At 46.6% G+C, this 16,040-nt stretch overlaps 1 protein-coding gene across 4 annotated transcripts in view; it reads right to left on the bottom strand.

The window, feature by feature from the left end:
* Positions 1 to 16,040, bottom strand: part of SLIT3 (slit guidance ligand 3) — a 653,573-nt gene that overhangs the window by 78,839 nt on the left and 558,694 nt on the right. For 3 of the 4 annotated variants that reach the window (XM_055285296.1, XM_055285297.1, XM_063642615.1), the window contains exons 19-20: positions 15,142 to 15,305; positions 13,972 to 14,104 (exon numbers count right to left, since the gene is read on the bottom strand). In XM_055285296.1, coding sequence (XP_055141271.1) covers positions 13,972 to 14,104; positions 15,142 to 15,305 — 297 coding nt within the window. Of the gene's footprint in view, positions 1 to 13,971; positions 14,105 to 15,084; positions 15,088 to 15,141; positions 15,306 to 16,040 lie in introns of all 4 variants that reach the window. The other variant, XM_055285294.2, reaches the window with a different exon arrangement.

Below are 16,040 nucleotides of genomic sequence, written 5' to 3'. Positions count from 1 at the left end.
TACAACACAGTATATGCATATAAGAAACCTGTACTTGTACCTCCTAAATATATTGTTTAAAAAGTCAACTGATTGTAGATATTAATTGCATTTACAAAATACCTTCACAGCAACATCTAGACCAAGTGTGTGACTGAACAACGGAGCACCGCAGCCTACCCAGTTGAGACAGGAAATTAACTGTTAGAGCCCTGCCTCCTGTCTTTGGTTCATCTTTTATCAGACTTTCCCTTGACCTCTGGTTCCAACTCCACTGGCCTTAACCTTCCTAAAATGCCCCATCCCCTCTGGTGGGGGGCAGGGTCTTTGTACACACTAGTGTCTCTTCTCCCTCCTTGCCAGGTTAACTCCTACAGATGCACGGATCTCAGCTCCAGCATTACTTCTTCAATATCAGTTCCCACACCTACCAGTGATATTACAGCTTGTTCCATGTGCTGGTGATATTACAGAATGTTCCATGTGCTGGTGAAAAGAATGTATATTCTGTAGTTGTTGGGTAGAATTTCTGTAAATGTCTACTAAGTCCTTTTGGCCTAAAGTTATATAAGACAGCCAAAGCATTGGCTGTCTTTTCATCACAGCATTTGACCCCCATGGTGACATCTTCTGTGTGATTCTGTGATTAATGTCAGCAGAACCATGTCTGCTTCGCTCACCACAGCATTCTCGCACTCTGCCTGGCAACAGTAGATGCTCAGGAAACGTCATCTGTGTGATGAAAACCCCTGAACTCCTCAGGGAGAGCTGTGTTTGGCATGATGGAGCCAAGCAGAAGTTGCTTTCAGTGCAGAATGTCCCCAGCGACCTGGCAGCACAGCTCAGAAGACTCAGAATCAAAGCTTTCACATCAGAAATGCAGATGCAGTGGTGGGGAGAGCTCTTTTTGTAGCAAGCCCTTCATGAAAACTCTGAACTCCAAAGTTGTCCGTAGCCTACAGCCCAGGCTCCCAGAGGGACCCTTTCAGGAGACTGCCCTCTTGCCCCACCAGCCTTAAACTGCCAGAGTGTTTCTTGGCAGGTCAACCTTTGCATTTGACCTGCATTTAAATGCTCTGTTTCAGCCCCAGTGCGAACACACAAGGACACATCTGCCTTGCATGAAACTCAACACAGATCTCTGTGACTGGGTGTTCCTGATTCCTGTTTGGAGCTTTGTGGTGCTGACTGATGCCCCACAAAGAACTCAGATCAGCTGAATGTTAATGGAGAGGGAGACTCCAGAGACTCTACTCCAGGCCAGAATTTCCACTAGAGTCCTGGAGTGATGTGGGGGCAGCTCAGGGGTCAGGCAGCTGAGGCTCACATCCTGGCTCTACTATCTAAGAGCTGTGTGACTTTGGGCAAAATACTTAACCTCTCTGAGCTTACATTTAGTCACCTGTAAAACAAAGCTTATAATAATCACCACCTTGATGTGATTCTGAGGATTAAATTTGAGTCTCCGTGAACAGTTCTCAGAGCAGTACCTGGCACATTGGTGGCCAACACATTTTAAATATACATACACACACACATACATATAGACAGATACACACACGCATACACACACACACATATCTCCATCCAATAATACATGTAGCTTATTGAAAGATAATGTTCCTCTTGCTGTTCATTCTCTTCTTCTTCTTCCAGGGTAGTATTTCTAAAATGAGAATTGGATCATGCCACTTAAAATTCTTCCTGGATTCCTGCATTTCTCTTGGAGTCAGCTCTCCCTGTACCCACAAGAACTTACTTATCCCTTCTCAAGCTTTCAGCACACATCACCCTCTTGGTCATCCTGTTTGCTCCATCTCATAGCCTTCTTGGTTTCTTGAATTTAAGATCTTTCCACCTTGAGGTCTTCATAAAACATGTTCTTTCTACTCTGTTTCCCTCCTTTACTTTCCTGGGAAATCCCCCTCTGCTTCCGGTGTGAAATGCCTGATCTTCTGGTCAGTTTTCTTGCTGTCTTTCTCCCCTTCTGTAAGTTTCTGAGAGAAGGGATCTTATCTGTCATGGCAGCCACCATACCTTCAGCTGCTACCACAGTGTGTGGCACAATGAACTCGATGAACGGAAGGGAGCCTTCTCGGCTCTTGGCCTGTGCTCAGGCCGCCCACGGCCCCTCCCATAGATGGCTGTCACTGTCCAATAGTGCGGACAAGTGTCCTCTACTGGTGCCATCTGCTGAGGTCTTCTCTGGGCCAGGACCTGTGCCAGGACTCATAAGTGCTGCTGTGCCCAGAGCTGGCCCACTCTCCAAAGATGTGATCAACCCCTCCAGCTGGCTGGAGGCACATTTCAGTCTCTCTCCCTGGGCCAGAGAATGTCAAGGATGTAGTCAGCCCTGGGCAGTTGTTCTATTACGTGCTCTGGGGAGCGTGGGGGATATAAAAGGCAGCAGGCTCTTCTCGGGCAGCAGCTGGCCTTGCTAGAGAAGGCCCAGCTGTCAGGACGGACATAGCCAGAACCACTGACAGGTACCTATAGCCTCATGGCAGGGGGCCTGGGCTTGCCTTCTCCCTGCTGCAATGCAGATGTCAGTTTTCAAGAGGACCCATGTAAGTCCCAGCAAGCCAGGCCACTGGGCAGAACACCTAGGGATTTGGGTTTCTGCCACAGGGAGGACTTGGGGTCAGATGGACCTGGGCTTGAGTCTATACTCTGCTGCTTATTGGCAGTGTGATTGTCAAAAATTATTCAACCTTCAGTAGCTCCAGTTATCTCATCTGCAAAATGGGAATAACGACACTTGCCTTCAAGAGTTGTTAGCAGGGTGAAATGAGACTACCTGTTAAGAAAACCCAGCACAGCACCTGGTACACAGTAAATGCTCTAGAAATGGTGGCTGTGGTGGTTTGTAGCATAGACAGGACATTCTTGTTTGCTTTCTTAAAGGCCAGGTGGGCAGAATTTCCTGGATTCCTCCCTTCCCAGAGCACATATTGCCTGAGCCACTCCCTTGTGCTTGTCACCTGCACGTCGCACTCCCCCTTCTCCTGCCTGGATGTCTCCCCCAATAAAACTATGGATGAGGACCAAGCGCCATTGAGCTTTCTGGACCCCAGACCTCCATCCCCTAACTCCTTGGAACTCACACGGTGCCAGGCCAGGTCGTTCTTGCTTCTTCAACCAGTGCATTCTTGTCATCACCTCTTGCCACACTCACTCTCAGAGAGCTGCATCTCAGCCCTGTGCCCTCCTACCTCCTGGCTGAGCCCCATCCTTTTCCTGTCTCCTGTCAGTGCTGTGTGTGCATGCACACACACATGCACAGGCATACGCACACTGCCAGCCTGCTTCCCACGATGTTCTCAGACCCCACATCCTAATACAAATCCTTTCTTCCAATAGTTGTGCCTGGAGCTATGTCATCCTTCCCCCCTCTTTTCCTTGGGATATCAAGTTATAGGACAACAAATCCATGCTCATTGTCCTTAGACCAAAAATATATGTCTAAACATCATGGATATTAACCAGGGGTGGATATGGGGGAAAGCTGTTCACCAGCACTGGATTCTGCATTTCTTCTCTAACCGTGATGAAGATGTAGGCTTTGCAGAGTTTGTTTCCAGAACCAGGAAAGCTGATGTTTGTAAACATTTCCATAAATGGAAGCAAGCAGATTTTTAGGTTTCAGTTCTAAAATAGTGAGGTAAGCTTGAATTTAAAAGGACAGTTGCATGACAATAATTGTACTTTCTGAAGGCAGTGAGGCCCTACCTTCGCAGAGAGTATTCCGGTGACTTTGAGGGATGAGATGTCCTGTATTTGCTTCTGTCCTGCTTTTCATAAGATTCTGTAAGCTTGCCTTTTAAATTAGCAACTTCGTGCTGACTTAGAGCAGTTATCTCTCTCTATCCATGGCTCGCCAATGTGTAATGACCAGAGTGGTTCTCAAAGTGTCATCCATAGACCCCTGGGGGTCCCTGAGGCTTTTTCAGGGGTCTATGAGGCCAAAACTATATTTACAATAAGGTTAAAATATTATTTTCCTTTTGCTCTGTGTTGACATTTGCATTGATGGTACAAAATTAGTGGAGGGTAAAACTGCTGGCACCTCAGCATGAATCAGGACATCGCTACCAAACGAAACTGGCGGTCACTGTATGCTTCACCTCTGTGTACTTGCGGGTTTTACAAAAACCAGGAATGCCCTTGATGAAGTATCAAGAATTATTGTTTGTATTAATGTTCAACTCTTGAGCACACATTCCTTTAATGTCCTGTATGACAAAATGGGAGATGTACACACACAGCACGTTGGTTGTCTAGAGAAAAGTACCTGTGTAATTGAGTTGCAAGCTGAACTAGCTGGCTTTTACATTTTTTCATGGAACACTATTTTTACCTAAAAGAAAGACTGGCAAACTCATTATTCAGACATGGCTATTTAGTAGATAATTTCTTAAAAATGAACAAAGTAAGCCCATCACTTTAAAAAAAGCAACTCACAGGCCGCGAGTGGTGGCTCATGCCTGTAATCCCAGCACTTTGGGAGGCCGAGGCGGGTGGATCACAAGGTCAGTAGATTGAGACCATCCTGGCTAATAATGGTGAAACCCCGTCTCTACTAAAAATACAAAAAATTAGCCGGGCGTGGTGGCGGGCGCCTGTAGTCCCAGCTACTAGGGAGGCTGAGGCAGGAGAATGGCGTGAACCTGGGAGGCGGGGCTTGTAGTAAGCCGAGATCGTGCCACTGCAGTCTGGCCTGGGTGAAAGAGCAAGACTCCATCTCAAAAAAAAAAAAAAAAAGAAAAAGCAACTCACAGTATTTTTTGCCAATGATAAATTTGTGCTTCTAAGTAAAAATTAAAATTTTGGAAAACTTTTCACTGCCACATTGAGCTTAACAACTTTCCCTCACTTAAAGACTTTTCTGGTGAGATCGGCGGTGATGTCACATCATTCTCAGTAAACTATCGCAAGGACAAAAAACCAAACACCGCATGTTCTCACTCATAGGTGGGAATTGAACAATGAGAACTCATGGACACAGGAAGGGGAACATCACACTCCGGGAACTGTTGTGGGGTGGGGGGAGGGGGGAGGGACAGCATTAGGAGATACACCTAATGCTAAATGACGAGTTAATGGGTACAGGAAATCAACATGGCACATGGATACATATGTAACAAACCTGCACATTGTGCACATGTACCCTAAAACCTTAAAGTATAAAAAAAAAAAAAGAAAAAGAATATATTGTATAATGAAATGTGTTAGCATTTGGAAGATCTGCGTAACTCAATGAACTGATATTTTTCCATTGACCAACACATGATATTACAAGACCGTGCATGGGGAAAGTTCCATTCAAAGCATAAGACAGATCGGTAGAGTTCCGTAACAGAGGACCAAAGGTTCACTGGTACGGGTGCAGTTCCACACTACAACTAGCCTTTAAGAAAATGCCACTTGTTGAGCTTTGGTCTTTATCAAAGAAGAACACCCATAATTATCTGAAAAGACTATTAAAGTATTCCTCCCTTTTTATTTTTATTTTTATTTTTGAGACAGAGTCTCACTCTGTCACCCAGGCTGGAGTGCAACGGCACAATCTCAGCTCACCGCAACCTCTGCCTCCCGGCTCAAACAATTCTCCTGCCTCACCCTCCCAAGTAGCTGGGATTACAGGCCCCCACAACCACATCTGGCTAATTTTGTATTTTTAGTAGAGACGGGGTTTCTCCGTTTTGGTCAGGCTGATCTCAAACTCCCAACCTCAGCTGATCCACCCACCTCGGCCTCCCAAAGTGCTGGGCTTACAGGTGTGAGCCACTGCACCTGGCTCTTCCCTTTTCAAATACATTTCTGTGTGAAGCCGGATTTCTTATCCTTCACCCAAAAAGCATACCACAACAAAGTGTATGGTGAAGCAGATATGAAAATTGAGCTGTCTTTTAGGAAGCTAGATATTAAACAGATTTGCAAAAATATAAAACAATGAAACTCTTCTCACCTGCATTTCTTTTGGTTTGTCTTAAAAATGTGCTTTTTATATAAACATGTCATGGGTTACTTTTAAATGGAATTAATGCATATTTTAACATTTTCTCAGTGTTAGTAATATGATCAATATCAATAGCTATAACTCACATAAACATAGGTTCTTGGTGTCCTGGATGCTTTTGAAAAGCATAAACAAGTCCTGAGACCTAAACATTTAAGAACCTCTGGTGGAATGGGCATGAGCACAGGATTTGGGGTCAGACAAAGAGGGCAAGTGGTACTGTAGCCCTACTTCAAAGAACACTTGCAAGACTGAATGTGGGAATGAGGCTCAGTTTGGCTTGACTCACCCAGGGTAGAATTGAAAGGAGATTGTGAGAGAAGGGCCAGTGAGGGTTTGTAGAGAGCTGACTGGAGGAAAAAATCACCTCCTGCTCAGATGGCATTGTTGGGGTCTTGCATGCTTGCAACAGACTCTCATACTCTGCCTTTTAGAGAAATGCTGGGCAACTTTGTTTTTGCTTCTTCTTGGTGAATTAAACTTAATTTTGTTTTGTAAGCTGGCAGCTCTGCCTGAGATCACTAATGATACCCGAGGGAGCTGGAAAGCTTGCATTGGATACCCTGGATCTGGACTCAGCCAATGTCCCTGAACCAGAGGCTCCCAGCCATAATTCTCTGGGTCTGCCAGCTTTCACTTTCTTTGACACTCATTCTCCTGCTTACCCCCCACCTTCCACCCCAGGAAGATGGTTTGGGGAAAGAAGTGAGGGCTGCCTTCCTTGGTGCACTTTGGAAGCCATGTCTGGCCAAGGGAAGTGATACCATTTCCAAAGCAGAAAATCAGGTCTCCTCCCAAAGTGCTGAAGTTTACTTATAATTGTATCCAGTTATCTTTGTTATGTCAGATTTTGTTCCATGAGCTTTGGGGAAAAGCATTCACGGCCTATCGTCATGGCATTTCTGTCCTTTGACATGTGCCACTTGGCACTCAATTGGCCCAGAAAGGAGAGTATAACTGGGTCATTCTCTGCAGCCCCATCCCATGGCACAGCCCGGTCCAAGGGAAGGGCAGGAACTCACTGCATGTGGGGGCATTTGTGTACACAGAACTTCAAGGGCATGACCCCAGCTCAAACTCACAGTGGACATGAACTTTTTAGCAACTGTCAAGGCCTCCCTTCCTTCCCTTGGGCTGGCAGCCCTAGTTTCAGTTTCTCTGAGCATTGGGAAATGCCTGGAGCCACAACACACACTCAAGAATCCATGTGCAGCCAGGCATGGTGGCTCACGCCTGTAATCCCAGCACTTTGGGAGGCCGAGGTGGGTGGATCACGAGGTCAGGAGATTGAGACCATTCTGGTTAACATGGTGAAACCCCATCTCTACTAAAAAATACAAAAAATTAGTTGGGCGTGGTGGCAGGCGCCTATAGTCCCAGCTACTCGGGAGGCTGAGGCAGGAGAATGGTGTGAACCCAGGAGGCGGAGGTTGCAGTGAGCAGAAATCACGCCACTGCACTCCGGCCTGGGCGACACAGCAAGACTCCATCTCAAAAAAAAAAAAAAAAAAAGAAGAAGACAAGACAGATTCAGAGAGGTTTAGTGACTTGTTCAAGATCACTGTCTTATTCATCCTTTCCTGAATACCTGCTAAGTGTTAGTTGCTGTGCTTAACTCTGGAGGGGGAAAGAAAAACAGTGAATGAGACACAATTGCTGCCCTCAGGGAGCTCTTGGTCTAGAAGGGGAAATAAGTAAATAAGCAACTACAATGCAGGGTGATACCTGAGAGAAGAGCCATGGGGATGCAAGTGAGAGGCATGTAACCCAGTCTTAGCCACCCAAAAGGCTTTCTGAAAGGAAGGTTAATAATCACCACTGACATTCATCAAACCGTGGCTATGTGCTGCACAAAGGGCTAAGTGCTTTAGTCATGTTATCTTAGTCACCCTCTGTCTTGTGAAGGATATACTGCTGTTATCCCCATTTCACAGATCAGTAAATAGAGGCTGAATGAGATTAAGTAACTTGCCCAAAGTGATGCAATCAGTAGGCAGTAAAGTTGGAATTTAAACCCAAGACTATTTGTTTTCAGAATCACTCCTCTTAACTTGTGCTTCCAGGACTGAGACTGAGAAACCAGAGGGGGTTACCTAAGTAGGGATGGGAGTGAAGAACATTCTAGGCCGGGAGAATATAAATGCCCTGGACAGAGGCCCTGAAGTCAGGAAAGGCATACGTATTGGGGGAATCACAAGAAGCTACAAGTGTGGCTGCAATGTGGCTTCTGGGGGCAGAAGTGGGAAGAGATGCTGCTGAGTAGCCCCAAGGCACAGGCAGAACCAAGGCTGGGACTCACCTCTGGGCTCCTGGCCCAGAGCTCTTTCTGCCACATTCTACCTGCTTCCCCATCGCAGGCTAGCATCTGTTTTTATCTGCACCCATTTCAGACTGGAGGGAGCTGGCCTATGTAAAAATGAGGCATTTTCTTCCTCACCCAGAGAGGCCTCTGATAGGAATTGAGGAGTGGGGTGAAATGGAAGATGCAGAGAGAAAGCGGACAGGCGCTGACCGCTCTGCCAAAATACAATGTCTCCTCTGCAGTCCTGGAATCAGGTCACAGGACACACCATGGCCTTTGAGACATACAAGCTGCACACTTTCAGGCTTCTACCCTATGTGGGTAACTCCCAGAGGACTGGCCCCCAAATCCACTCGAAAACAGAGGGGGAGTCATGACAATGATAACAATCATCATAGTAACGTGACTGAGTGCTTCTGAACCACTGGCATCCGGTCTTTTAATCCTCACAGCTAGCTTATGAAGTGGTGTATTAGCTTTCCTCCTGAGCAAAGAGGAAGAAAATCAGTTCAAACCACCTTAAGCATAAAGAGAATTTATCAACTCAGATAACTGAAGAAGGCACTGGAAGACACCAGGCTCTAGGGCTGGATGCAGGTACTGCAATGAGACTGTCAGAATGTGTCTGTTATCCCAGCACTTTGGGAGGCTGAGGCGGGCAGATCCCGAGGTCAGGAGATTGAGACTATCCTGGCCAACAGGGTGAAACACTGTCTCTACTAAAATTAAAAAAAATACAAAAATTAGCTGGGCGTGGTGGTGCACACCTGTAGTCCCAGCTACTGGAGAGGCTGAGGCAGGAGAATGGCATGAACTCTGGAAGTTCACACCATGTGCTAGTCTAAGAAACCGGCATGTTCAGGTTCTGTCCCCAGAGACATTATTAGAAGGGCAGATCAGATAAACTCTGGAGGAGTCTGGGTCGTGTTCTGTCACTTACATCTGAGGGTACTGTTGCGTACCTTATTTTATTGCACTTTGCTTTATTGCACTTTGTAGATATTGTATTTTTTAAAAATTGAAGGTTTATGGCAACCCCACCTCAAGCAAGTCTATTAGTGCCATTTTTCCAACAGCATATCTGACTTCATGTCTCTGTGTTACATTTTGGTAATTCTCACAATATTTAAAACTTTTTCATTATTATAATACTTTTATGGTGATCTGTGATCAGTGATCTTTGATGTCTCTATTGTAATTGTTTTGAGGCACCACGAACCATGCCCATCAAAGATGATGAACTTAATTGATAAATGTTGTGTGTGCTCTGATTGCTCTACCAACTAGCTGTTCCCGGTCTCCCTCTCCTCGGACCTCCCTATTTCCTGAGACACAGTACAATATTGAAATTGGGCCAAATAATAACCCTACAATGGCCTCTAAAAATCACACATCTCTCACTTTAAATCAAAAGATAGAAATGATGAAGTTTAGTGAGGAAGACATGTCAAAAACTAAGACAGATCAAAGCTAGGCCTCTTGGACCAAATAGCCAAGTTGCGAATGCAAATAAAAAGTTCTTGAAGAAAATTAAAAGTGCTAGTCTAATGTACACATGAATGATGAGAAAGACTTATTGCTGATATGCAAAAACGTTTAGCGGTCTGGATAGAAAAATCAAACCAGCCAAACATTCCCTTAAACCAAAGCCTAATCCAGAGCAAGGCCCTAACTCTCCTTAATTCTGTGAAGGCTGACAGAGGTGAGAAAACTGCAGAAGAAAAGTTTGAAGCTAGCAATAGTTGGTTTGTGAGGTATAAGAAAAGAAGTCAGCTGGGCGCAGCGGCTCACGCCTGTAATCCCAGCACTCTGGGAGGCCAGGGTGGGTGGTTCATGAGGTCAGGAGATCGAGACCGTCCTGGCTAACACGGTGAAACGCTGTCTCCACTAAATTTACAAAAAATTAGCCGGGTGTGGTGGTGGGCTCCTGTAGTCCCAGCTACTGGGAAGGCTGAGGCAGGAGAATGGCATTAACCCGGGAGGTGGAACTTGCAGTGAGCGGAGATTGCGCCACGGCACTCCAGCCTGGGTGAAAGAGCTAGACTCCATCTCAAAACAAAACAAAACAAAAGAAGCTATCTTCATAACAGGAAAGTGTAAAGTAAAGTAGCAAGTGCTGACGGAGAAGCTGTAGCAAGTTATCCAGATGATCTAGCTAAGATAATTGATGAAGGTGGCCACATTAAACAATCTTCTGTGGAGACAAAATAGCCTTTTACTGAAAGAAGTTGCCATCTAAGACTTCCATATATAGAGAGGAGAAGTCAATGCCTGGTTTCAAAGCTTCAAAGGGCAGGCTGACTGTCTTGTTAGGGGCCACTGCTGATGGTGACTTGAAGTTGAAGCCAATACTCATTTACCATTTTGAAAATCCTATGGCTTTTAAGAATTATGCTAAATCTACTCTGCCTGTGCTCTAGAAATATAGCAACAAAGACTGGATGATGGCATGTCTGTTTATGGCATATTTTGCTGAATATTTTAAGCCGATTGTTGAGACCTGCTTTACAAACATAAAGATATGTTTCAAAATATTACTGCTCACTGACAATGTACCTGGTTATCTAAGAGCTCTCATGGAGATGTACACACAGATTAATGTTGTTTTCATGTCTGCTAACATAACATCCATTCTGCAGCCCATGGATCAAGGAGTAATTTAAACTTTCAAGTCTTATTATTTAAGAAATTTATTTTGTAAGGCCATAACTGCTATAGATGGTGATTCCTCTGATGGATTTGGGCAAAGTAAACTGAAAAGCTTTTGGAAAGGATTCGCTGTTCTAGATGCCATTTGAACATTTGTGATTCATGGTAGGAGGTCAAAATAGCAACATTAATAGGAGTTTGGAAGAAGTTGATTCCAACCATATGGATGACCTTGAGGGGTTCAAGACTTCAGTGGAGGAGGTAGCTGAGATATGGTGAAAATAGTGAGAACTAGAATTAGAAGTGGAGCCTGAAAATGTGACTGAATTGCTGCAATCTCAGGCTAAAACTTGAGCAGATAAGGAGTTGCTTCTTATAGATGAGGAAAGAAATTGGTTTCTTGAAATGGAATCTACTTTTGGTGAAGATGCTGTGAACGTTGTTGAAATGACAACAAAGGATTTAGAATATTATACAACTTGAGTTGATAAAGTAGTAGCAGGGTTTGAGAGGACTGACTTCAATTTTTTTTTTTTTTTTTGAGACAGTCTCACTGTATCACCCAAGCTGGAGTGCAGTGGCACGATCTTGGCTCACTGCAACCTCCGCCTCCCAGGTTCAAGCCATTCTCATACCTCAGCCTCCCCAGTAGCTGGAATCACAGGCGTGTGCCACCATGCCCCACTAATTTTTGTATTTTTAGTAGAGATGGGGTTTCACCATGTTGGCCAGGCTGGTCTCGAACTTCTGACCTCAAGTGATCCACCTGACTTGGCATCCCAAAGTGCTGGGATTACAGGCGTGAGCCACCGCGCCTGACCTTGACTCCAATTTTAAAAGAACGTCTACTATGGGAAAATGATGTTAAACAGCATTATATACTACAGAGAAATCTTTCATGAAGAAAGAGTCCATTGATGTGACAAACCTCACTACTGTCTTATTTTGAGAAATTGCCATAGCCACCCAATGTTGGCCACCACCACCCTGCTCAGATAGCAGCCATCAACATCAAGGCACCAACCCCCGCTAGGAAAAAGATTACAACTTGCTGGAGGCTCAGGTGATCATTAGCATTTTTTAGCAATAAAGCATTTTTGAATTAAGGTATGTACATTGGTACATTGGTTTTTTTTCAACACAATGAGATTGCACACTTGATAGGCTAGGTATAGTATAAACATAACTTCGATATGCACTGGGAAACCAAAACATTTGTGTGAATTGCTTTATTGCAGTTTGTGCTTTATGGTGGTCTGGAACTGAACCCGCAATATCTCCAAGGTATGCCTGTACATGCTAACCTGGCCCAGAAAAGGGGATGTGCATGGGGCCTGGCAAGAGAGATGTCAAAGTCAAGCATCAGATGTGTGTGGGTGTGGTGTGGTGATGTGTGGTGTGGTGGTGTGGGTGTGGTGGTGTGGTGTGTGGGTGTGGTGGTGTGGTGGTGTGTGGGTATGCTGCTGTGTGGGTGTGGTGATGGTGTGGTGGTGTGGTATGTGGGTGTGGTGGTGTGGTATGTGGGTGTGGGTGTGGTGTGTGGTGTGGTGGTGTGTGGTGGTGTGTGAGTGTGGTGGTGTGGTGTGTGGGTGTGGTGGTGTGTGGGTGTGGTGGTGCGTGGTGTGGTGGTGTGTGGTGTGTGGTGTGTGAGTGTGGTGGTGTGGTATGTGGGTGTGGGGGTGTGGTGGTGTGTGGTGTGTGGTGTGTGGTGTGTGAGTGTGGTGGTGTGTGGTGTGGTGTGGTGGTGTGTGGTGTGGGTTTGTGGGTGTGCTGCTGCTTAGGCACTTAGGCTGTTCCTGTAGCCTCTCCCTGGCTCTGCCCGCTCCCATACAGGGCCTTTGCTTTTGCAGCAACTTCAGCCAGAGCACTGCCTCCTCCCTCCTAGTGACCTGCCCCTCACCCCTCAGATTGCAGCTCTAGCATCATTTCGCCAGGGCAGCTTTCTCAGAGCTTCACATCTCTGTCACACTTCTCACTTCTCATGTCCTACCAACCTTGTACCTCTTTTTTTTTGTAGCATTTTTCACACTTGTCACTTCGCATGTGCATCTGCAATGATCGAGTGAATGTCTACCTTCCTTAATAAACCACGAGCCCCGTGAGTGTAGGGGTCACACCCATTTTGCTCGCCATTGTCTCTCCAATGTGAGCAGAGTGCCTGATACCCGAGAAACCTGTGGATGAGTGAAGGAGTGGATGGATGCGAGTGTGCACATGGTGTGTGTTGGTTGTGTGAGTGCGTGGTGCTCCTCTGGTCCTAGCTGCAGTGCTCTTGGTGCATTCCAGGGAGGCCCCCTCACTGGGGGACCGTGCCTTGTCCTTCTGTCTGTGCTTTTTTGGGGGACAGAAATAGGATCTTCTCCATAATATTAAGAGCCCTATAGGAAGAGGCTAACACCTTTTTCATTGAGCTGGGAGTTTCTGGTGCAGAAACAGGACCTGAGGAGTCAGTGGCAGGAGCTTGGTCTGTGGAATAAGAAAGCTCCTGTTCTGAGAATGAATGGGACTCAGAGCTAAGACCTCATCTGTAAAATGGGGCCTCATGCTTGACAGGGCTGTTTGAACTTGGAATAGGATTCTATTCAGGAAAGTACTTTGTAAGCCACAGTGCCCGCTGGACAATGTTTTCACAATTATCCTGCGCTGCTGCTGGGATCAGACTAACAGACTGCTGAGGATTCTTAGGAAGAGGGTGTACAGAGCAGGGGCTTCAGGGGTGATACGGAAAATGAGGCAACAACCCTCCCACTTATATTCAGGGTATCTTTAGGAATTACAGGGTCAGAGACTCCTCCTCTACCAGGCAGAGGCACTGGGGGAGCCATGTTTCCTGTGCCCTTGTCAAAGCCCATGGCTGCCATCTTGGTGAGGGCTCCACTGCCATCTTGCTGGGATCCATTCAAGTAGGGTCTCCCCAGGGCAGTTTCGCCATGTTGCCTTGCTTGACATTCTCGGGTAAAGTATGGAGGATGCTGCTGGTGGTGAGATGACAGGGTGCTTGCAGGCAGCTGGGGGTACTTACAGCTCGGTCACATCCTTGGGCATGCCTCTGGGGAGGGCGCGGAGCCCCTTGTTGCTGCATCGCACCACTGTCTCCATACAGGTGCACTGCTCCGGGCAGCGCGGGCTCAGCTGGCAGCTACTCTCATCGTTGCCTGTGGAGAGCCCCGGAGAGGGTGAGGGTTGAGGGATATAAGCCGCACTAGGGGGAGCCAGTGAGCAAGGCTGCGTGTTCTCCGCAAAGACAAGTTGTCCCCTGTCCCCACTGTGTTCTAGAACCAGGAATAGGGTACCTGCTGGTCTCATCCGCGGTTGGCGGGTGTCGCCTACCTTTTGCCTCATTTGACATAAGATGAAGGCCATCAAGGAGGCTCAGCAAGAGTAACAGGAAAGAGGTCACCATTAACCATATCAGGAATAAGTCCAATTGATTGAAGGAGTGGTCAGGGGGAGGGGGGCAGAGCCTTGTCTTTTCCCTTCCTCTTTCTCCTTTCTTTCTCCGCTCCCACAACTACACAGTCTCTCCCGGGTGGTGAGTATGTCCCAAGCCTCCATTATGCCTTAATCTCAGTTAATTATGTCTCTAGATAACCCAAAGTTGATCAAGTAAAGAACTGTGCTGGCTTGAATTTATGCAAATAAATATGCCCTCTGGGATCCTGAGAACCAAAGCCTCAGATATCCATATCCCCAGCCAGTCACAAGACTTTTCTTGAAGTCTGTTTCTCATGAGTACATACTCTGAGTCTCATCATGATGCAGACAGGAAGACTGAGGCCAGGGCTCCCATGCACAGTTGTATAGGTTGTGCACTCCACAAGGGTGCCATATCATTTAAGGGGCACCAATCTCACTGTGGACATGATAGATTAGTATATTTGGTACAACAGTGTTCTCACAGATGGCAGTATCTTGTTTTAATAGGCAGGTGTCTTGTCTAAATGAAATCAATATATTATGACAGATTTCTAACTGATGGAAGTAAACTGACTTCTGAAATGGGTACCTTTTCTTAATTTGCATGAAGCAGCCATGTGGGCTAGCAGCAGATCTGCAGAGCTCTCCAGAGCTCCAGCTGCGTGCCCAAAGCAAAGTGGAATTGGATCTCAGGGAGTATCTGATCCTGCATCTCCACCATCTTCCTTGCCTTCCCGGGGCCTTCCCCGTAGCCCTTGACCCTCAGCCTTCTCACCGTCACAGGTGAAGTCCTGGATGGCCACATCTTGGATGGGAATCTCCTTGAGGAAAAACGGCTTCTGGCACCTAGGGTTCCCACTGACGATCCGCCTCTTCCTCAACCACTTGCCGAGCCAGGCCAGGTGGCAGTTGCAGTTGAAGGGGTTGGACAGGAGGTTTCTAGGAAGAGGGAAGGGTGCTTAGCCTCCACCCTTCTACTGTGGGAGCAGCCCCGGGATCTGCTGCCCAGAGCTCAGCTCTCCCAGCCAGGAAGGAAGAAGTCTCAGGAAGGGAATGTAGGCTCTTCCCCAGATGCAGTCTCTGCGAGGGTCTCATTCCAGATCCTCGCCACTGATGGATGTGGCTGTGGTCTCTTGCCATGACCTCCCCTGGGTACCAAGCCCTGGCTGTGTGAACTGCCTTTGGGACCTTAGCAGAGATTGACCCCGAGAGCCTTCACACTTGCTACTCTCCTTGCTGGGAACCCGTATCTTTACAGGTTGCCTGGCTGGCTTCTCCTCATTCTTTAGTCCTTGGCCTCAGTGACATTCCATCAAGGAAGCCTTCTCTGAGTCCCCCCATATCAAGTGGGATACTTCAGCCCTATCTTATCTTTTCCCTCATTCCCCTTCATTCTCCCCATAGCACCCATGGGAGTGTGCAATGATTGGTTTCTGTGCTCGCCTTGCACCTGGGACTCCACATACAGGAGGGTAGGGTCTGTTTGCCTCTGCATATCCAGAAACTAGCGTTATGTCATCACAGGCACTTTATACGCATCTGTGGACTGAAACAATGGGACTGATGGACAGATGAGGGGATGATGGCAGCTATCCCTTCCTGAGTGTTTACTACAGGACTGGGACCATGCCACACACTTTATAAACCCATTGTCTCATTCATTCCTGTCACAGC

Source organism: Symphalangus syndactylus, chromosome 7 (assembly GCF_028878055.3).
Source record: "Symphalangus syndactylus isolate Jambi chromosome 7, NHGRI_mSymSyn1-v2.1_pri, whole genome shotgun sequence".
NCBI lineage: Eukaryota > Metazoa > Chordata > Mammalia > Primates > Hylobatidae > Symphalangus > Symphalangus syndactylus.
The sequence above is the reverse complement of the archived record's forward strand: the minus strand, read 5'-3'. Positions and strand labels throughout refer to the sequence as shown.